Here is a 22,158-nt window from a genome sequence, read left to right as displayed (position 1 = left end):
AGAGTCCAATTGGGTTACATAGTAATGTGAAGAGGGACTGCCTCTGACATGAACTGACTGGCCTGCTCTTTAGTCACCTCCTCCCGAGGGGGAGCAGCCTTACCAGGCCATAGTAGAGGACAATGCAGCCACTTTTGATGTGAACTGATGGACTAAGATCAGAAAGGAGAGGAGAACCTCCCCTATCAGTGGACTTGGGGAGGGGCATGCAAGCAGAGGGAGGAGGGAGGGTGGGATTGGGAGGGGAGGGAGGGGCTTATGGGGGGATGCAGAATGAATAAAGTGTAATTGATGAAAAATTTAAAAAAAAAGGGAAAAAATAATTTAAGAACCTTAAATGACTTTCAAAAGTGGAGGAAAACATGGAGTTAGTCAATTTACATGGAGCACGTCTCACCCCTGGGGGCAATGGTCTCCTGAACCTACTCAGACCTCAGACACCACCACTGCTAGTTTTATTGGACATTCTATAAATACCCAGAGTTACCAAGGATCCCCAAACTGAAAATCATCCTTTCAGAGGTGAGATGCTTATCTTTTGCATACATCAGTGTGTTCTAACACACATGACAGAGCTACAACAGTTTCGTAAATGAATTATTCTAGAAAGGACAAATGATCTAAATGGCGATGGAGTAAAGATCACCTGAAGAGCCTGTGAGCTGCTCTCCATGCTCCCAATCCTGTCCCTCTAATTAAGTCTCTCCTGCTGTCCACTCCCTACTTATGACTGTGAATCTCATCGCATGAAGCTCCTATTTAAAATTCCCAGAGGCCCCACTGTTCTTTCAGGACAAAATCTAAACTATTTACTTTGGCGTCCTTCCCGTCTGCTTTCACTTCTTGGCCTTATCTGTCAGGAAAACGGGACCCCACGTTGTTGCAGTCCGCACAGAATTCACTGCTTTGTTAACCTGTATCAAATGAATTGGAACACCTTCATTCTCACTGGGGCTCAGGGTCAGCTCAGCCTTGAGATTGGTAGCAGCGACTCCAGCTGTGCTTTCTGGCTGCATCAGCCCCTCTCCCAAGTGTGAGATTGTGCACAGATGTGAGCTCATTTCTTTTTCATAACTCTCTCTCCAGAGCTTGTGCATGCATTCCCTCTTTACTCTCCCGGGCCACTTGGCCACTTTCCGTCAAACCGTCAAACCGTTCCCGTTACTTCTCCGAGTCACAGGGTAGATGCACACAATGATGGAACCTCCTGCAGGGCGTGGTGAGTAGTTCTGGGGGGCTTACTTTCAAAGCCTTCTGCTTCAGCGCTTCTGGATGGGGCCTGAACATGTGCTTCACTAACCAGCCTTCAGGAGCTGGTGATTCAGTGGACCCCAGACCCCACCATTTGCAAACAATGCACTAGGGAATGAACCTGGGAGGTGAGTGAGTTAATTGCTCTGGCCACAGAGAGTGCCTTAGTCTACTGCACACAAAGAACAGGAAGAGGCCGGGGACTAACCGCACAGATAGGTGCATTTGTGGGAGCATAAAGGTGACATGATATAGGCACACATTTACATCCCTAGCTTAACACCAACTACTGAGCTTTCAACCTCTAGCGCCTTGCCTTCCCTTGGTCAAGTGTCAGGGCTTGATTGAGTTAGGGGAAGAGTAGAAGGCTGTTTGAATATAAAAATCCTCTTAATGTTCATTTTTTTTTTTCTTTTAAAATTGAGGCATTTCGGTACACCTCCACCATTACCACAGCCAGGACTGCACAGTTTTTGAGAAAAGCCACTAAAGGAATAGCAATATTGTTTTGAAGAAGAAAATACAATTCCTGTAAGAAGTACAGTTCTAATAGCAAGGGGGGGTTGCATAGGCACTGAGATAGCCCACTGAAGAGCGACAAGGATCGTTGGTACAGATTTCTTTCTGGCCTTCTCAGCCATTAGCTTCTCAAATGGCATTCTTCTAAAACTTTTGCACTTGCCAATTAGTTTGTTTTTCTGGGTTCTCCCTGCCCCCCAAATAAATGAGTGAAGTGAGAACTTGTAATTTCTGTCTTACCACTTAAAATTTATCAGCGTGCAAAAAGTATGTAGAATTTTACACTTCTAAAAAACAGCTGGCCCTCTCCCTTTTAAAAGAGATTTCAAGCAGTAAGTTTAGAATTCGGAAAGCTACTTTATTCCTAACGTGGAGCTTTACAACTATTTTCAAGTTTAATATTTCATGAAACCAATTTACAGAAAGCCCTGCTGGATGGTGGAAGAAAACAAGAAAGTCTTTCCTCTGTTCTCTAGGCTATGTTTTAGGATGGATACAAAGCAAGACAGGGAAGAAATGGTCTTTGTTGATTTAATTCTCCTCTATAATTCATGCTTTTATTTTCAAACTTTCAATGAAACATTACTTTAAGGCAATGTTTTCATCATACTCCATAGCAGAATAGGTGAGTCAGACATTTAAATATTACAAAGGTCTATACGATACGTAACAGACAGAAAAACATGACGAGGCCGCCTTAAAATAATCTAGTTCTTAACCATAAAATAACTCCCAAGTGAGCTATACGTTGATACAACTGAAGGCATAAAATTATTTTTTAAAAACCCCGATAAATATGATTTAAAGAAATTCTAACTGTAGCCCTTATCAGAACAAAGATCCAATTTCTTTACTGTAGAGCAAAATCCTACTGATCAAAAACGTCATAAACTTTGGTCAAGTATTGGAGTTTTGTGTGAAACACGTTTAAACATCAATAATAAGATAAATGCATATTAAAAACTCATCAGTTATATGTGTTTTTCACATCCATCAAATTAAGAAAAATCAAAACAACTGCTGTGTTATTATGTGCTAACGTTACTCTCCACCAGAATTCACATATTGGATCTAAAATCCAGGAGAGCATTTTAAGTCCGAGCCTTTAGAGCAGCGGCCAAGCTGAGGACCTCTTACTCTCGTCAGTGAGACAGTGTCCATGTGAAGGGGTAAGCAGGAGCAGCCAGCTCCTCTGCTGAAAGAGGCACGCTCTGAAGGTGAAGCCGGGGACGGAGAGAGCGGACCACACCAGACCTGCCAGGGTCACAGTCTGGGCCTTTTCAGCCTCCAGAATGACAGGAAATGAAACTGTTTGGCTTATTAATTATGCAATTTATTTATTTTTTTTAGAGCTGCCCAGATGGCTGGAGACATCATAGAGTTCTTTATGGCCCTAGAAAAGACCCTAGTATAGGTTACTGCAGTGCCTGAAATACTGTAAAGCCTGTTTGGAGGGTAATTTGCCAGTGTCTCTTAAAATTGTTAATCTGTTTCCTGTAAATCAAACACGTCTCTTAGAATTCTACGAGATATACTTTCTTTTACAAGACAGAAAATTGCATATGTTTTATAACATTTTCCCAGCGTTGTTTTAAATAATGTAACAGGAAATAATATGTTTCTATCAAGAAGGACAAGTTAAATAAGCTGTGTCATGTTCACCCAGTGCCATACTCTGCGAGTATGAAGTATGAGAATATTCTTGGGCATTAATTATGAGACCATCCCAAAGACACAGAAGATGAAATAAGGCTCATTATGATATTTCACAGTATGCCACCATTTTTATAAACCACCATTTGTATATATGTATATATGTGATCTATTTAAGTGTAATCTTTTTGATAGGATGTAGAGAAAATTGTGAATATTGCCATAATCTTGAAGATTTTACTTTTATTTTTAATTATGTATATTGGTGTGCATATGTGAATGCAGAGGCCAGAAGAGTACATCAGATTGCCTGGAGTGGGCTTACTGGTGGTTTGGGGCCTCGTTATGTGGCTGCTGGGAATTGAACCCCTGTCAGAGCAGTAAGGGCTCTTAATCCTTGAGCCGTCTCTCCAGCCCTGACTGTGATAATTTCATGCAACATTTTGTGGTGTGTGTCTGTGCTTTCCTTGAGTGATGGCGAGGGTGGAGATTTCCCCGTGAATGAGGGTGATGGTTTCTCTTGTGTGGCCTTGCTGCTGTGACCAGCTGTGAAAGGGACCTGTGCCAGAAGCGGAGCCACCGGAGAGGTCAGGGCAGCAAGGCACATTTGCAGAAGTGGTGATCTGGAGAGGGCTCTGGTGCCAAGCTTGATTATAGAGCACATTGCGGTGCTTCCAAATACCTGAAAGATTTGCTGGGGGCAGATGGGGAGTGACAGCCTTTGCACTTCAGAGGGAGACTGGTGGGCCCAGAAGAGTGGATTTTGCATGTTGTAAATGGCACCCCTCTATAACTAACCATGCGGCTCCATAAAGGAAGCACTGAACCCAAGGTGACCTTTCAATGCGTGTCACTGACAAGTCCCGGCGCCAATTTTTAATTCAAGAATGAATCACAGGATGTCTTCCTGGGCATCTGCAAGCAGGGAGGCTCCCAAACAGCCTCATTTAGCTCTCACAGCAATTTTGGCAGCTAATGTCATTATCCTGATCCCCTCTTAGTAAACAAAGAAATCAGAGCTTAGAGGAATTTGCCAAGGCTAGGTTGCTCTCTAACTGACGGGAACTTCGGTGTGAGTTCAAATGGGCCCCTTTTCAAAGCTTCAGCAACCCCTAGCTTATTTCTTGTGCCAGCCAAATCAGGGACAGGGTTCTGTGTTGAACAAGGCAGGCAGGATAACCTGTTCCCATCTAGGTCTCAGGAGAGCTCCCTGCAAATGAAGGAAATGGCCAGATTCTGCAGCCCCACTGAATGCCTGATTAGCAACAAGGAGGTTTCCATCTGGAATTCTGTCTGTGGAGCAGCTGGGTGTTTGACATTCTGCGCGGAATCACCCTGTGTAGCTAGAGAAAAAGTCAAAGGACTGGGTACAGTGGGGTGGGGGCCTGGGCCATTCAAGGCTCAAGGCCGTGCCTTGCAGGTGAAGGGCTGTGGCTGCAAGAAAGTCAGTAAAGATGGTGACTGGCCACTTAGAATAGAGAGCATTTCGAGGAGAATGGAATGGCCAGAGGCACCAAATGCTTCTGGGAAACCAAGAGAGGTTAGAGGACTGAGTGGTTAGGCCAAGGCTATGGGACTGGTAACCTAGTGAATATAGTTTTTATACGAGTAACTTGAGTCCAATCACAGGTGTCAACTTGACGGGTAGGAACTACCATGCTGTGACTTTTCAAAAAGATTTGCTTCATGTGAATATAGTGTCTAAGGAGGCCCGGATAAGGGCTTTCGATCCCTCGGATTTACACATGGTTGGGAAGGACTATTCTCTGCAAGCATAACAAGCGCTCACAAGCACTGAGCAGTCTCTCTACACCCACACTGGAGTCTCAAATGATGCTAGAACAATACTTTATTAGTTTCTGTGCATTTAAATCCCAGTCTTCCTGGAGACACATAAGTCAACTTATTCCCATATTCTGGGGGCCACTGGCTCTTCCTATTATGTACTTTAATACTACATCAAGTGTTTCCTTCCCTGGAATCTGACATTCTTTTAGTTATTTGCCTAATTATGGCTTCCCTGTTTATCCGCTGCTAGACTGCAAGTCCATAGTGATAGTGACTGTGTTTGTCTCATTTATTTCGCTTTCCCTTGTTTGCACAGTGTCTGCTCCATAACAAAGCAAATAAAAAAGATTATTATATATCTGTAAATTTACTAATGGCTTTAAACTCTTTCCCCCACATAAGATGGAAACCCCAGAAGCAATTTTCCTATATAATTTGGGTTGTTTTCCCTTGGCCATCTTTACCATCTTCCTGCTTAAAAAAAAAAAAAAAAAAAAAAAAAAATCAAACAAACAAAGACAGAATCTAAAAGATAGATTTTTTTTTTTTTTTTAAGAGCAATATGGCAGGAGGCATTTTTCAACAAGGCATTTGAAAGAATGGTAAGGAAATAGAACACAGCCATAGAGGGCCATGTAGAATATTTGGGAAAAACAAATGCAGCAAGGAAATTAGAAAAAGAGACCAAATCATTCCTTCCTGAGATTCTATCATTCTTTAGTTTTCTCTTGAAATAGCATGCAAAGAGCATGGGCCACTGCAGTCTACCCACGTCTGCCAACCAGCAATTATAGTGTGGATCAACCCCACTTATGGGTTACCACCAAGCAATGTGTATGCTTGGTAGGACATTGGATAACATGTTGCCTGTTTATCCCAGGCCTTTTCTTCAACACTGTTCTAACATGGGGATCTTCCGAAGAAACCTGAGATCATAACACTAAACATGAGACTTTCCCAAGAAAGTGTCTAGTGTTGACTCTACCTTGCTCCATGCAAAGCCATCATGACCTTAACATTGTTATTGCTGCTCACAAATAAAAAAATAACAATTTATTTTAAAGATATATATTCCTATATATAATATTTGTTTCTAGAAAGCAGTTCAAGTTAATGAAGGTAACAGTATCTGGATTCCTGGAAGGTTTTAAATGTTAACTTTTAGAATAAAATATATCACACTTAATCATTGGAGACCCCGTTAGTTGGCTCAGAGCTCCTAACAACATCCTTTCAAATTTCACATTTGCCTTTCAACTTAGGTCTGTATTTTGACAAAATTACCATGTAATTTTGACTTCCGTTGGGTTCTATCCTGTGTGTTTTTAAACATTTGTCGTCACTGATACCTCTGCCCTGATTGCTGATTTTCCAGGTGCTTGGCATTATGTCTTGGTTTCATAACCCAATTCTAAAAAAACAGGAAAGACATTCTGTCTATTTGAGAGAGGAGGAAACCCCGACTGAGGCTCTGCTCCACTAATTCTAATGTATAAGCATCAGAACACACATTGAAATCAGTCTTAGGGTTTGAGCATGTGTGCATTTACAAACAAGACTATTAACTATGGCCCCCACCACATTCACAGAATACCTGTGATATGTGACATGCTGTGAGGTGCATGGATAATTATTTGGTGGACAACAGCTACAGAATTCCATTTTCTTTGTTGGTGATTATAGTTTGTGCCATCAAATTATTTATCCGGTGACATTGATTGTGCAACTCAAGATTCGGCAATACCACTGTTGTAATGATTACCCTTTCAGCTATGCAAAAAGAATTACATAAAGGGTCCTCTAATTTCTGGGAAAGTGGAAAGAGGGATCTAAGGCTGAAAGGGTTAGAATAACTTTGTAACCTGTATGTCTTCTAAAGCCTATAGTTTTGAGTTTTAGGTTCAGGTTAAGCTAAAGCCTCTTAGTACCTTTCTAGAGAATGGAGAAATGTGACCCTATCTATGAGGACAGATAGAAAAAAAGCAAGCAAGAAATGACCTTCACTCAGCAAAAAGAACGACCAGACCCTTGTCTTCAAGATAGTGTTTCTTAGCAACAAATCCAGACTTCTTCTGAGTAGCTCCTGACCTCCAGCCAAAAGTCCGCAGCCCCTAATCTTCAAGGATGAGCTAACCACCCCACCTTAAATTGCAGCTGCATCCACACTTGGCAGGAATGGCCAAGCTTGAGCACCTAAGACTAACCAATTATCTTACTTTATAGCTTCCTCATCCAATCCTAAATTGCCAAAACTGCAACTTCAAATTTCCCAAAATATTTCTTTTAAAAACCTAAAGGCCTTTGTCTCCCGGTGCCACTCTTTGCTGACCGGCAGGGGTGACCCCATTGTGCAATGGTTAAATTAAACCTCTTGCTTTTGCAATGAGTTGTGTGGTCTGTGAGAGTTTCTGGGAAGGGCACAATCTTAAACTCCTGAGCTGTGAGACCCCAGGTCTTACAAGGCTTAGAGAATAATACAGAAGAAAGCACAAAAAATGGCTTTGAAGAAGACTTTAAATATGATGTCTGAGTATTTCACAACTGAGTATTTCCTCCTCCTTCCTTTTCCTTATTTGCGGGGGACACAAGGTTTCATGTAACCTCTACTAGTCAAGGTCAAGGTCAAGGTCAAGAATGACCTTGAACTGCTGACTCCCCCGCCCCACCTCCACTTTCCAACTGCCTGGATTACAGGCATGGGCTACTATGCTAGGTTTAACTCATGGGTTTGAGCATGCTAGGCAAGCAGCCTGCCAATTGAGCTACATCTCCAGGCACAACCTCTGAATTTTCAGTGGGAGCTTTGTTTCTCTTTCTCTAGAATGTTTACTAAAAGAAGAAAAATAAACAGGGGAAAAAAAAAAAAGTGAGACACTTTTCCGCTTAATGTTGTACTGGCCCAACGTCAGATTTCCCTCGAAGGAATTGCTACCCACTCTGTGAACTGGAGCAAGACATTTAATTCTTCTCAACACAATTATGCACCTGAAAAACAGGAATGATAATATCTGCCTTTGCCACACAAAGCTATTGTGAGGAACGGATTAGCTCAAGCGTAGGAAAATGATGTTCAAATGCGGAGACACCGGATGGGAATCCTCAAACCTATGGTTAATGTGAAATTAAATGAACATACCTTGCCATTTTCTGCTAGTCTAAATGTATTCAAACAGACATCAGAAACAGAATAGCGGCGGCCATAAAGCTGCACTTCTCCTCTTACCGGGTCTATTAGCTGAGAATAGAGTTCGTGGCAATTGTCGAAGATATACTTGTACGTGGAATCCAGGCAAGCCCTGACGCAGTCCTTCACCACCGCACTGGCCTTTGGGGGGCTCTGAAGCTCCAGAACCTGACAGACAAATCACTTTCTTAAAAACAGTAGAGTGCAGCAAAGCCGTGAAACCATTTAAACTATATTCAATTCATTTCACTATGTTAAGAAAGATGTGGCCTGGGAAATCTCCTAAGTAAGGCAGAGCTGAGTAGGTAAGGGAGCCTGTTGTCTAGAACTGATGACCTGAATTTATTACCTGGAACCCACACAGTGGAATAAAACAACTGAGTCCTGCACATTGTCCTCTGACCTCCACATATGTGCCCACCTCTCCCCTCAATACATAAATGTAAAATGCTTTTGTTCTTTTTCTTCTTCTTCTTTTGTTTTCAAGACACTGTTTCCCTGGCTCTCCTGGATCTCACTTTGTAGACCAGGCTGGCCTCGAACTCACAGAGATCCACCTTCCTCTGCCTCCTGAATGCTAGGATTAAAGGCGTGCACCACCACTTCCCAGCCTTAAAACATTTTTTTTAAATAACTCATATATGTGTATATACACACATATATGTAAAACATGCACATATATTTATGTTAGCTCTCTGAGATAGTAACCTCCTAAAAATGGTCACGGTTGTAAACATACAAGCAGAAGTGTTTCACATGACCAGGAACAACATTTTCTAAGTGTCACGTCATCAACTGACAAACGCTAACTAATGGTAGCTGAGAAAAATACCCTGGTATGTTGTTTTGTTTGCTGTCTCAGTACCTGCTGACCAACTCTCAGAATATTCTATTTCAAAGAGAAAAAAAAAATAAGTCCATTTCTTAGCAAGCTGTGTTTGGAAGGCTTAATTATGACTGTCCAGAATTTGTTTTTAAAGAAGGAAGAGATCTTAAACAGAAATGCCTAAAGAGTCTGGCAGATTATAGCCAACCACGCCAAGGAATCCTGTGGCCAGTTCTCATACAAGCAATGCCAAGGCTGACGCTGTGCACTGGCCCCACTGGGTGAGCAGGAGTTGGCAATTCTCCTACAGTAAAAGAATTAGCAAACCATCTCAGTTAGCACTTAAATGTAACTTACTTTCACTTTATAGTCTCTACTATTTTTAAAAGTATCTTGTATAGTTCTTGAGAGAGCATCCTTTAAGACAAAGTTAATTCTGACCCACTGTCTCAATGTAAGGTGACTAGAAAATGTGTTTCCTTGATAAAGCCTACGTTGGAAAAGTCATGTAGCCCAGGATTACTGGCTGGACTTGGACATTACTGGTCAGGAAGCAGGATAAAGCAAAGCTCTCTCAAGGGACAAATGTGTCATACCAAGGCATTGTGGGAATGAGCTGAGATACCTTCATCCTGAAGAAGGTGATGCTGGTCAGCAGGTCCACGGTGGACTTCAGGTCCTGCAGTCTCTCACTGTTGCTGGCTGGAAAGTTTTCCTGGTTAAATAGGAAACAGAAGTGGGTTGCTGACATCAAACCTCCAGTGTAGAAATTAATACAAGAGACTTATTGTGAAAAAATTTAAAAGCTGGAGATAGGTCATATATCAGTCAAAACTATTCTAAAGTATTTTTAAATGATTTTAAAAAAAAATTATTACAGAACATCCCCCCCAAACAGAAGATTTAAAAATATACTGCTATTCATCTTAGAAAGCTATATCTTTTTATTCATCCTCAGGGTGCCATTTTCTTCAGAGGTATAGCCACCGAGGAGCTGCTATGGTCCAATAAATAATCTCTTACCACACCCAGACAAGAAATCTAATTAAAGTCAGTGTGCCACACACAACATGAAGCTATGACAGTGGTAGGAGGGGACTGGTTGATAAGTCTGCCAGCAGGAGAGGGTGGTAAAGGTGGAGAATGGAGGGGTGAAAATGACCAAATTCTTCAGATCAGTGGGTCAATCTGTTCAACAATAAGGAAAAAGTTTAAAAAGTACACCACATTATCATTTTTTGCAATGTTAGAGTATTCATTCCTGCGTATAAAATAGTTTTGAATAAGTGATAGGAATATCTATTTTAAATCTTTTTATCACTTTCCAAAGATGGGTTTAATTTTCAAAAATTACTTTGAACATGGCACAGGTGATAACATTTACTTCTCAGCCACAAGGAAACTTCTGAGTGTAGAAAATAAGATTGTGTTCCAAGATCTGAAATATGGTAAGTTTCAGACATGACTTTCTCCTAACTGAACTGCAAGGAGACAGGTCACTTAAAAATGCAGGTATTCGGAAGGCTGGAGGAAAAGCAAGGTGCCATTAGGAAAATACTTGAAAGAACAAAGGCTTTAACACTATGAAATTTTTCTTATTAACTAATGATTGTTTTCACATAGATTTTCTATAGTCATTGTATTTCTTATGACCTTGAGTGGGCTTAGTGCATAAATAATGATAATGTTCATAAATAATAATAATAATGTTCAGGGCTCTTTTTGCCCTAAAATAGTTTCTATAGTAGGCTGGAATGTGTGATGATTGTGTTCTTAAAATCATGTTAATTCTAACATGTAATTAGACCTTGATAAAATTTGGTTTGTAATTTCTGGAAATATCCAGTTATCTGTCTGTCTAGCCATCTATCTATCTATCTGTCTGTCTGTCTGTCTGTCTATCTATCATCTATCTGTAATCTATAAACTCATCTATCCACATATTTATCATTTATCCATCCATTCATTTATCCATAAATCTATCCATCTCTCTGTCTATATGTCTATTCAGTCACCTACTTATACATCGGTCTGTCTGTCTGCCTGTATAGCCATCTATCAATTTATCTACTCATCTATCCATCCATCCAATCATCAATTTATCTATTCATCTATCTAACCATTTATCTATTCATCATTAAGAGACTAATTAAAATGAGTCTAAAAGATACATATATACAAATAAGAAAATATTCAAATAAACCATTGGTGAATGTAAGGTATAGAGAAGCACATACAATTATGACTATAGACGTTTTGTAACTAAATTTTCAAGATGAATTTTCAAAGTGAGGCTGGACCTTGTGTTCCCTTGATGAATTAGCTCAGGGCTCTCTACCAGATGGTGAGTAAGGATTCCAAGATTGAGCTGTACACACACAAACTACTGTTATTGTTAGGGTTTATGTGCATGCAGAGTATGAGAACAAATGGTCTTTTGAGGATTGCTTCTGATGTGTCAGACTCAAAATGAGCATGTTTACTTTTCCACTACAGGATGGGTAATGATACACTATGGCAAGAAATCACCTAGAGCAAAGGCAGTCGTCTACCTTAAGGGACTACCTTAAGGAGTACCTACCCTGTATTTTGACAGGTCGATCCTTAAAGAGTTATGCAACTGGTCCAGTAGTTTTATGAATTTCTCCCTCTGTACCAAGGAAACACAAGACAGAGAGATGGAATTAAGCAACCAACCACCCACAATGCAAACTCCTCAGCTGTCCATGAGAATTACTCTTCTCATTCTACAGAGACAGAGGGGCATTTATTTTTTATTTTTTATTTTTATTTTTATTTTTTTTTGTCAACCGCTGTCAGAAGTCACAGAACTATGCAATCACAGGACACAACTGTGGCTCAGAGTCCATCTCTGGGTCTTTGACACCATCCCCATTCTACAGGTAAATCATCCTACCTCTGTGCACGAGAGGAAATGGTGCAATTGTCCTACCAGAGTACCTGGAATTAGTCTGCAGAGAAATGAATTTCCACCATTTCTCTTTATAATGACTCACAGTACTGCAGTGTGTCAGCAGAAGAAAACACAGCTCACCCCTTGTTTTAATCCTGCACATTATCCTGGGCCCCCAGAAAATCAATGACATATTTATTAATTTCTAATCAAGGAATGGGAACAGCTGGTGTGTGTGTGTGTGTGTGTGTGTGTAAAAACAAAAACAACGACAACAAAAACACATTTTAAAAAGACATTTTTCCATTGGGAAGCAAGCATAGACTTACTAAGCTGAAGGGATTGAGTGCTTATAAAGGATTTTATGATTGATCTCTGCAAATACTGTAAAAATTGAGTTCCTACTTCTCACTGCTGTCATTGAGGCAGTGTCAGTGTGGGACTGCAGTCTTTGAGTATTTGGCTGAGGTGAGGATGGAGTTGGGTTAGTAAAACATTTGGTTGGAAGCAGAAGTGTCCGATATAAACCAGGGGGCAATATTAAAGCTGGACACACACAGACTCTGTAAGTGAAGCCTTAGTTTTGTTTCCTGCTGCTGTGATAAAATAAATACCTCACAAAACCAGCTTACGGAGAAGGGTTCTAGGTTCCAGTCCACTTTGTAGGAAAGTCAAGGTCACATGAACTTTAAACAACTGGCCACATCCACCATCAAGAGCAGAGAGCACGCATGCTCAGCTTTCTCTCCCCTTTTCTTTTCTTTATTTGCCTTTCCCCACAGTCCAGAATTCAAATTTAGGGATGGCGCTGCCCACTTTTGGTCGGGCTCTTCCTACGTCAGTGAGTGCAATCAAGATAGACCCTCACTCCACATATATACCTAGAGGCCAGCCTGATCTAGACCGCTCCTCACTGAAGCTCTTTCCCAGCTCAGTCTACCTTGTATTAAACTGGCAACTGGAACAAAACCATTGCAGGTAGTAGACACAGCACTGTCCTGGATTTCGGTTTTCTTATAAAAGTATAAAACAATGAGCCGGTGCAGGAATGACTGTGAGGAGGTAGTCTATAAATATATAACTACATGTTGCAGAGTATTGACAAGGTGGACGCTCTCCTCTATTTGGGAAATAGAAGAAGTACGGGGCATGCAACTTAGTCTTTGAAATTACTGATGAGAGTAGAATTACAAACTTGAGTCAGCAACGTAAGTTGAAGACCTTTAATGACTTTTTTTTTCAATTAAAAGTTCAGAATTTTCAGTGAATTGCCATTACCAGAACCACACATCATCGAGCAAAGGTCACTTGGAGAAAACATGGAAGCTGAAGAAGGGTCTGGGACTTTGTTAAGCACACTAAGATCAACTAGTCCAGCAAAGCTCCTGAGATATGCAGATGAGCTTTAGACTTTAGATTTTCCTGTGCCTGTCTCAACCACATGTTCTGGGGAAGGGGAGCCAGCGAGCTATGCTGTCTCTATTCCTGCCCCCTCTACATCCATCCATCAAATGAAAAATAAAGATGAAAGAGTTGCTACATCGGAGAGTTCAGGGCCACAGTAAAGTTAATCAGTTGGGTGACTATAAAAGTCAGTGTGGTTCTTGTCACATCTCTGGAAGCTGTGCCTGACCTCTCTGATTGGCACAAATCATCAAGACAGCTGACCTGACTGTTCAACTGCACGTGGTCCCTAAATCACTGATCCTATTCCACCCAGCAGGGCCGGCTGAGCTGGCCAATGCCCAGCATCTAATTCTCCATCGCTTTTCAATTAGAGAATTTCATGTGGTGGATGTGCCCAGTTAAAAATGCTTACCTTCCCAGGCTTCATTAGACAATGGCCACGAAGAGAGCATTGGCTTGGACAATGAGACACACTGAGTTTACTAAGGAAGAAGGACTCGGCTTTCTTTTGTCGATTCATTATTGCTTGAAAGACCCCAGAAAGAGTGCTTGGTGGGATCTGTTCGTGTTACGAGTGTTTGCTAAATATTTCCTTATCGAGTGCAGACTTCAGTCTTATTTTCATTTGTTCTTTGTGATTCTCTTCAGCTGAGGAAGATACCAGATGCTAAAGCCTAGTTTATGCCTACAAGGTGAGAGCCTAAAAAAGTAGTAAGAACGCTAGAACTATATACTGTTAAAATTCCATGTCTGTCCTAATTATGTGTATCTGTGGGTGTGTGCATGTGCATACCTGTGTTTGAATACAGATATGTGCAGGCATGTGTATGGGCCAGGGGACAACCTTGGGTGTCATTTCTCATTCCTCACCATCCACCAGATTTTCTGAGACAAGGTCTGGAACTCACCAAGTGGACTAGGTTGGCTCACAAGAGACCCAAGGATCCACCTGTTTCTTCCTCCTTAATTCTGGGTGTCTTAGTTACCTGTTTATTGCTGTGCTAAGACGCTATGATCAAGATATATTATAAAAGAGTTTATGGGGACTACTGTTTCAGAGAGTGGGTCTATAACCATCATGATGGGGAACAGGATAGCAGGCAGGCATGACTGTTGCAATGGCTGAGAGCTCACATCTGAGACAAACATGAGGCAGAGAGAGAGAGAGAGAGAGAGAGAGAGAGAGAGAGCGCTAACTGGGAACTCTGTGGGTTTTGAAACTTCAAAGCCTGTCCCAAGTGACACGCCCCTTCTAACAAGACCATACCTCCTCACGCTTCCCAAACAGTTCCACCAACTTGCAGACCAAGTCTTCAACACATGAGCTCATGGGGGCCGTCCTCCTTCACACTGAAATTATAAGCCTGTACCATTACACCTGACATCTTATATGGGTTATAGGATCAAACTCTGGTTCTTGTGCTTTCAAGGCAAATTCTTGCACTTTCCTGACTGAGCTGTCTCCTTAGCCCCTATCCGCACTTTAAAAAAAGAAAATCACACCCCTGAACTACACTACCCCAGTGTTTTTTTGGTATTTTTTTTTTTTTTTTGCCTTTAGACTTAGATTATATGTAGCTAAATCTTATTCAGCTAGGCTCGTGAGCTTCTATCTTATGGGCACAACCCGAATCCTGATTGAGGCAATTCTCGTATTTCTTCTCCCATCTCAGTTTCCAGGGCTCTGCTGAAAATTTTACATGCAAGGAAGAAAGAAAACTGAAAGGAGAAATCTGCTGGGCTTGTTGTCAGAGAATCCCAAATCACATCCGATGAAGCAAAATTAAAAGTGTTCTTGTTGATTGAATTTTCAAAGAGATTCTTTAAACAGCAGGGACAGCTTGAGATGTAATTTTGTTTGCCGTGTTTCTGTTTAACTAGAGAGAGATTGCCTTTGAGACAGCGGAGGGGGCCTGCTATCTGCATGGCATGATCTGAGGACTAAATAAGATACCGAGTGATTAAAACATGTTTCCCCTAAGGGTCACGGAGCCACCCTGGGAATGGCTACATTATTCAGTTCTTTGTAGTAGGTAAGGGCCACACTTGACTGGTAGGCAAATCGTGATAACAATACTAGGTAGTATCACTTATCAAAGCTTCAGGTTTAATTAGGCGATTGGAATACCAAGGCTAGTGGCCAGCAAGCTATCTGAAGAGACCTAGAGAGTGGATGTGTTCGGGAATTTTGTCACTGTTCCAATCTGACACTGTAGCATGACAACTTTGCTAAATAATATATCAGTGCTTTGGACATGGTTACTTCTCAATAAAACTTTATTGATGAATAGCAAAATTGTAATTTTGTGCAATTTCAATGTATCACAAGATCATAAACTCCTTTTGATTTTTAAAAGAACTTTAAAAACAATTATTTGATTTTTGTATGTGTGAGTGTTTTGCCAACATGCATGTCTGTGTACTACATGCATGCCTGGTGCCCATAGAAGCCAGAAAATAGTGTCAAATCCCCTGGAACTGGAGCTAAGGGTGATTGTGAGCCACTATGTGGGCACTGGGAACTGAACCAGAGTCCTCTGAAAGAGTAGACAGTGCTCTTAACCACCGAGCCATAACCCCAGACCAAAATGTGTAGCCCAGGCTAGCCTCAAACTCGTGTCCTCCTGCTCTCATCTCCTTCAGCAAATCCCACCAGTGTGTACCTTCATAACCAGCTAAAATAACTTTTGAAAGCATAAACATCATTCTTAACCCGTTGGCCATGTAAAACTAATAGGTGGGCTGGATTGAGCTCCTGAGCAGAGGGAACACCAAGGCCAGGGAGGGGAAGTGGCTGCCTCATGTGTGCATGTTGAGAAAGGTCCCCCAGGATCCTGGGAATGGTAGGAAGAAGAGTTCCTTTTAAGAGAGGCTGTCAGCCTCCGCACAGCCACAGCTTCTTTCTCCAATTCCCACCTCACTGTCTTGGTCACAGAGTGCCTGAACTTAGATGGAAGTTGAAGCTGCTCAAGTTTTGGGGCCTTTACCTGCCTCAGCACCTCTTGGAAGAATCCTGCCTCTGTACCCATGTGATTGATATTGATATTAAATAATTAACATATTTCATTACTTTCTAAGTGTTTGTTTGGCCCCTCATAGGAGAACATGGGAAGTATTGACTTGTCCTAGTTTATGCCATGGGCATCCTAAGACTCTTTTCATCTGATTTTTTTTTTTTTTTTTTTTTTTGCATAGGGTTCTTCCTGTCTCTGGAGCTTCCTCTTGGAGTGTAGAAGCCTTCTAATTGTTTGGTCTTTCTCTGCCACTTTGAAATGTAATTTTTTTAAAAAAATCTTTCCAGTTTTCTAACCCATGTATTTTTTCCTGAAAATCCTGGGAGCCATCACTTTGTGCTGAAATGCTCTGGGAGAGAATAGCCCCTGTGTTCCAGCCTCCTTGAGCCAGGAGGGCCCTATCACTGAGGCAAGTGAACGAGCAACATTGGTTGTCACAGGGAGCAAACTGCTGGCTCAGAGCACTTCAGCACGCTGGCCATATCCCGCTGTGCATCCTCCGACGATCTCTACAGTGTCCTCTCTAATACCAGCCTATGAAGAGCGGTCCAAGTTTTGTTGCAGTGGGCTTGGATAGAGACCAAAGCACATACACTCTCTCCTCTGCTAACATAGACTTGGCTAAAATCATCATCATCTGTTCTTCACAGGCCACACTTTATTCTTATATCAACTGTGACATAAATGTAATAAATGTTTTACCATGCTTGAGAAAAGCCACTAAAATATGTGTGGCATTAGGAATGAGTTGTAGAGATAAACTCCCCTAGATTAGAACTGAAAAAATCATGACCTACTCCTTAATGTGAAAGAGTGAATAAATCTTTCTTTTCTTCCTGTGAAATTATTTCAGAATTTTTGGCATATAAGGAAATGACCAAGTAATATATAGTCAGAAACCATAAAGGAATTCTTTCTGGTGTGTAAATCAATGAGTGAAAACATTTAGTTTGTGCTGCTAATGGTATCTGTCATAAGTGTTAATTTTACAACAAAATTTAAGTCTCCTGTAAAGCCATGTAAAGTTTCACAAACAAAAAATAGACTGTGTCTCTCTACACAAGTGATTTAGTAAGTCATGAAACAATGATGGGGCTAGAGAGATCGCTCATTGGCTAAGAGCGCGTTTGTAGAAGGTCTGGGTTTGCTTCCCAGCACCCATGTTGGAGGGCTCATAACCAGTTGTATCTCTCTCTCTCTCTCTCTCTCTCTCTCTCTCTCAGAGGAAATGATCTAACAATCTTTTCGAAAACATTCTTCACATTTATTCCTCTTTTGTCTCACACTTCATTTTGCTACTGATTAAACTTGGTATCACATTGCAATCCCGGGGTCATCAGCACATTGGTCCCTCACTGGCCCCCATCAGTGACCAGTGCTGGGGCCCGCTCTCTTCTCACTCCTCTTTGATGTCACTGCTTCCTGCAGCTCAGAGACTCAACACCAATGCTTTTGTTCTCTGAGTCCTTCCCATTGATTTTTCCATAACGATCTTAGTTTCTGCCCATCAGTTGTGTATGTGCTGTCTATCATATTTGGAAGAAGGCATAATATGCGCGCCTCCCCTCACGCCTGCTTCCTGCTTCTTGGCTTATTCCTGTAGCTGGTCAAGTTACAGAGGTGCTTGCTTTCCAGTCTCTCGTTACCAGCATGGAGATCTCAGAAAGACTTGACAGGACAGATATCCCCCTGTTCCTTACATTCCTGATGTGATGAAAGCAAATCATTTCTCTTGCAAATGAAGGTATTTGGAATTATCATGGAAGTCCTTCGGGTGCTTTTGCAAGCACGTGCTTTTCTGTTAAGTGCCCTTCTACCTAAAGCTTCTAAGACAGCGTCCAAACCACAACCGCTGACGATGCATCCAATCATCTCTCCCCTCTGCCGCATTCACGACACAGTGGTCCGTCAGACCTCCCGTCTCAGCGTACTCTGCACGTTAAACCTGCAGTCCAAATATCTCAGTGTCCGTAAAAGTCCCCCAGGGATCCAGTATCACTCTTCTAATCACCTCCCTCTTTGGTACTCACCTCTAACTGCTCTGCAGTAGGCGGACTGCCTTGTGCACACCTCGAAAAAGATGTCTTTAGTTTTCCATTATGCGCATGTATGTATATGTGTGTGCTTGTGCTGTGACTGTGAATGCAGGTACCTGAGGAGGTCAGAGACACTGGATCCCTCTTGGAGCTGGAGTTACAGGTGGTTTTCGCCCACCTCAGATCTAACTGGGCACAGGGAGCCTAACTTGGGCCCTCTGCTAGAGAAGCATGCTCTCTTAACTGCTGGGCCATCTCGCTAGACCCTTATCTACACTTTTCAACTTAATTTGCATCTTCGGTTTTCCTTGTTTTTACTAAAATGCTTCACTAAGTCTTAGTTTTTGGTTTTTTTTTTTGTTTGTTTGTTTTGTTTTTATTGCTACCTCTTGGAATTCCAACCCACCATTCCTTTGTCAAGCTCCTAGCAGTTCCGTAAGACCGCCTGTCATTAATTATTCTTTAGTCTCCAAGCATTTGTAAATGTTGCATAAACTTCTGTGAGAGTTACTACCTCTGAGAGAGATTTGTGTTTAGTTTCCACATTTCCTTGATTGTCTCATTAGAGTCAAAACCTCAGAGAGAGTGAAAGTCAAAATGTATCTTTCTTTCCTTCCCTCAGCTGTCTCTGCAGCTTATGGGGACTTGCCAAATGAACTGGAAGAACAAGCAGGCAAAGAAATGAGCCCGTGGGTGGGCTGGAGACGGGGGTGGGGGCTGGTGGTAGAGGGGGGGCTGGAGATGGGGGCTGGTGGTAGAGAACGGCCTAGGCTGTGTAAGACTCTCAAAGTTTTTTTTTTTTCTTTCCTTTTTGTTTCTTTTTTCAAGACAGAGTTTCTCCACGTAGCCCTGGCTGTCCTGGAACTGTCTTCTCTGTAGACCAGGCTGGCCTTGCTTGAGGAAACTTTTTCAAATACGTTATGTTTTGGAGATTTGAAAAAAATCTGGATTATACTTTCAAAAAGGTTAAGAGTGAGTATATAAACTGTCATGGTACCCTGAGTACCTCCTTTAGTCCTCGGATGAATAAGAACTCAGGGCTCCGAAGAAGTGTAGTTGATATGTTTGGTTTAAGAAACAGGATTCTATTCTACAGTGAGAGAAAAATACACAGCCACATACCCAACTGCCAATTAATCGAGTTGTGGTTTGATCAAATGTTTCATTTTTTTTTTCTGCTTCTGTTCTACAAGATGTTATTTGATTTACAAAATGAAGTTTGCTATAAGCATGTTGTTACTGAGATGTGAAATGTGCCGAAATCAATGTGTTTTCTTCTCTCCGGGTCAGTGTGAAGTGAAGTGAGGGAGCGTGGCATCCAATTTTCCTCCAGGTGGCTTTTATGGAGGCTGTTAATCACAGACCCACATCTTCTCCGAAGTAGAAAGGCGAGATGTTCTGCAAGCCCGGCTTGTTCTCCACAGTGCACACGGGCAGGATAGAAGCAGAGCCATTTCATAACACAGCATGGTTTACGTTGTAGACAAAGTCCCAAGACAACAGGCTCTGTTTCCAAAGTGATGCCTTTGTTGCAAAGTCTTCTCTGGTCTGGAATTTGCCCATCACAGTATTTGGTTGAGCTGACTCCAGAATGTTTGCTAGTCCCAGGTCCTGCAAGAGCTGATCTAACAACAGCAGCTGACCGTGTATTGCTTACGTTGGTAAGCCAGGAGGGACAAACCTCTCGTATTTCATATAATTCTCGAATCCTCATATATGCACATTAGAGTATGGATTCTTAAATTTCATCTGATCCTTACTTCAAATTTGGGAAGAAGGTCAGGGTAGGACTCATTATCTTCACGGAGCAGGTTGAGAAACAGGTTTTGGTGACAGAAGGGACTTGATAATAGGCATTACTGAACCTGTTGTCCACAGTCCCAGAGTCATCCTCCGTTACCCACATTTCTTTGGGTTTGTTTTAGAGAGTACTTGCCTCTTCCCTGGGGAATTCTCCCCACACAGTACCTGCATGCTCTCCCTCTCACATGCAAAGAACAGAACTCTAGTCTACCAGTGGCCTGTGTCCTCCTAAGTGTCGTTCTTCAGTTGTTTTTATTATATGACACAAACCCCACATTTGATTTCTACAATGGATATGCTGACAAAAGTATCCTCAGTGAACCTGACTGGAAATGCTGGGGAGACTGGAAGGGCAGGGGCAGTACTAACTATGGTGTTTTAGGAAGTTTTTTCTGCAGTGACTTTTATCTTCTCTGAGAAAAGAGAAGGTCACAGGAATACCCGGGCACTGCCGACCATCACAGCTGCCTCCCAGGTGCCCTGGCTAGACTCCTAGAATCCCTGTGTCCTTCACCAGCCCCATCCTCCAGCTCTGTCCACTCTGCTGAGTTTGTGCCAGGAAGGTTCTGGAATCTGTCCTTATATTTCTGTCTTCACCAATCCCATCTCTTCCAACTACTGGGGTGACTTTCAATTCACATCGCCTTTCTACTTTGACCAAAGACAGTTTATGTCTTACAGGTAGACAATGAGTAACAGACCTCAGAGGGCCTCTGTGCTTTTACTTTCCAATGTTGGTACCTGGTACCTTTGGGTGCTGCAGGCAGGCGGTTCTCGGTAGGTGCAGATATTCATAGAGCCACCCCTCCTTCCTTCCAGGGAATACCAGTGAAAGCAGCTCCACACAGGTTATCACGGGGATGCAGCTAACCATAGCGAACCGCAAATCTGCAAACATCCAGCATGTCCTAGAGAAATCTCAGGGCACTATCACAAAACGTGTCTTCTCCTAGTGCAAAACATCATCTCAGATGCAGAGAGTGAAATCAAGAGAGTCCTGCTGTCTGTCAAGGCTCTTTCACTAGAACTATTTCAAACTAACCTTCAGTCGTGGGACATTAGACTAAGACACCTCAAGGAAGTTCCTTGTTCCTCTGTAGTAAGATGACTAGATCATTGTACTATTTCGTCAAATATCCACCTTCTTTTCCCCTAGGGTACCGGATCAGACTTGCTCTCTTTTCATATTAAGGGGACATATTATATACTCTGTATAATTGCCTGGGGTGGGGGGTGGGAAGAAAGAGACTATTTGGGGTCAAAGATTCCTTGAAATCTTTCTTAAGTCCCATAGACTACTTGAAAATTTCAGGTTCCAAAAATAATAATTACTTACCCCGAAGTTGGTAGCAGCAAAGCGATCAGAGGCGGAAACCTGCACATTGGTGGGGACAGTTGTGTGCGCATAGAAGGCATTGATGTTGGCCAGCAGGGCGCTCATGACTGCAGGGACGCCCGGGCACATGTACTTGGAAGACAGACATGAAAAGTGCCTGCAACGTTTGAAAAAGGGAAACACACAGCGCTTTTACAAAGGGAGCTAATTCACACGCCAGCTCATCTTCTCACGTCGGCATCGAGTTACTCCTCAACGACATCCGTGAAGAGGAGCAAAAGCGCCATGGTCTCTGTCTGGAATAGCAGCCACGTTCGGCCCCTTAGAAATTTCACATTCACACCTGTGAAATAGCGTAATCAGAAAGTGACGTCTCGTGGGGGCTAAGGGCAGTTTCTTTGGACTATGTGGGTGCTGTGTGCTTGCT

The 22,158-nt window shown here is 42.1% G+C and overlaps 1 protein-coding gene across 3 annotated transcripts in view; it reads right to left on the bottom strand.

Annotated features, from left to right (window-relative positions):
• Unc13c (unc-13 homolog C) overlaps positions 1 to 22,158 on the bottom strand; it is a 483,555-nt gene that overhangs the window by 175,364 nt on the left and 286,033 nt on the right. For all 3 annotated transcript variants that reach the window (XM_060384763.1, XM_060384762.1, XM_060384764.1), the window contains exons 13-16: positions 21,732 to 21,888; positions 11,803 to 11,871; positions 9,847 to 9,936; positions 8,435 to 8,563 (exon numbers count right to left, since the gene is read on the bottom strand). In XM_060384763.1, coding sequence (XP_060240746.1) covers positions 8,435 to 8,563; positions 9,847 to 9,936; positions 11,803 to 11,871; positions 21,732 to 21,888 — 445 coding nt within the window. The remainder of the gene's footprint in view (positions 1 to 8,434; positions 8,564 to 9,846; positions 9,937 to 11,802; positions 11,872 to 21,731; positions 21,889 to 22,158) is intronic.

The sequence above is a fragment of the Meriones unguiculatus genome, chromosome 6, assembly GCF_030254825.1.
Source record: "Meriones unguiculatus strain TT.TT164.6M chromosome 6, Bangor_MerUng_6.1, whole genome shotgun sequence".
Lineage (NCBI taxonomy): Eukaryota > Metazoa > Chordata > Mammalia > Rodentia > Muridae > Meriones > Meriones unguiculatus.
This window is presented reverse-complemented; position numbering and strand designations above follow the sequence as displayed.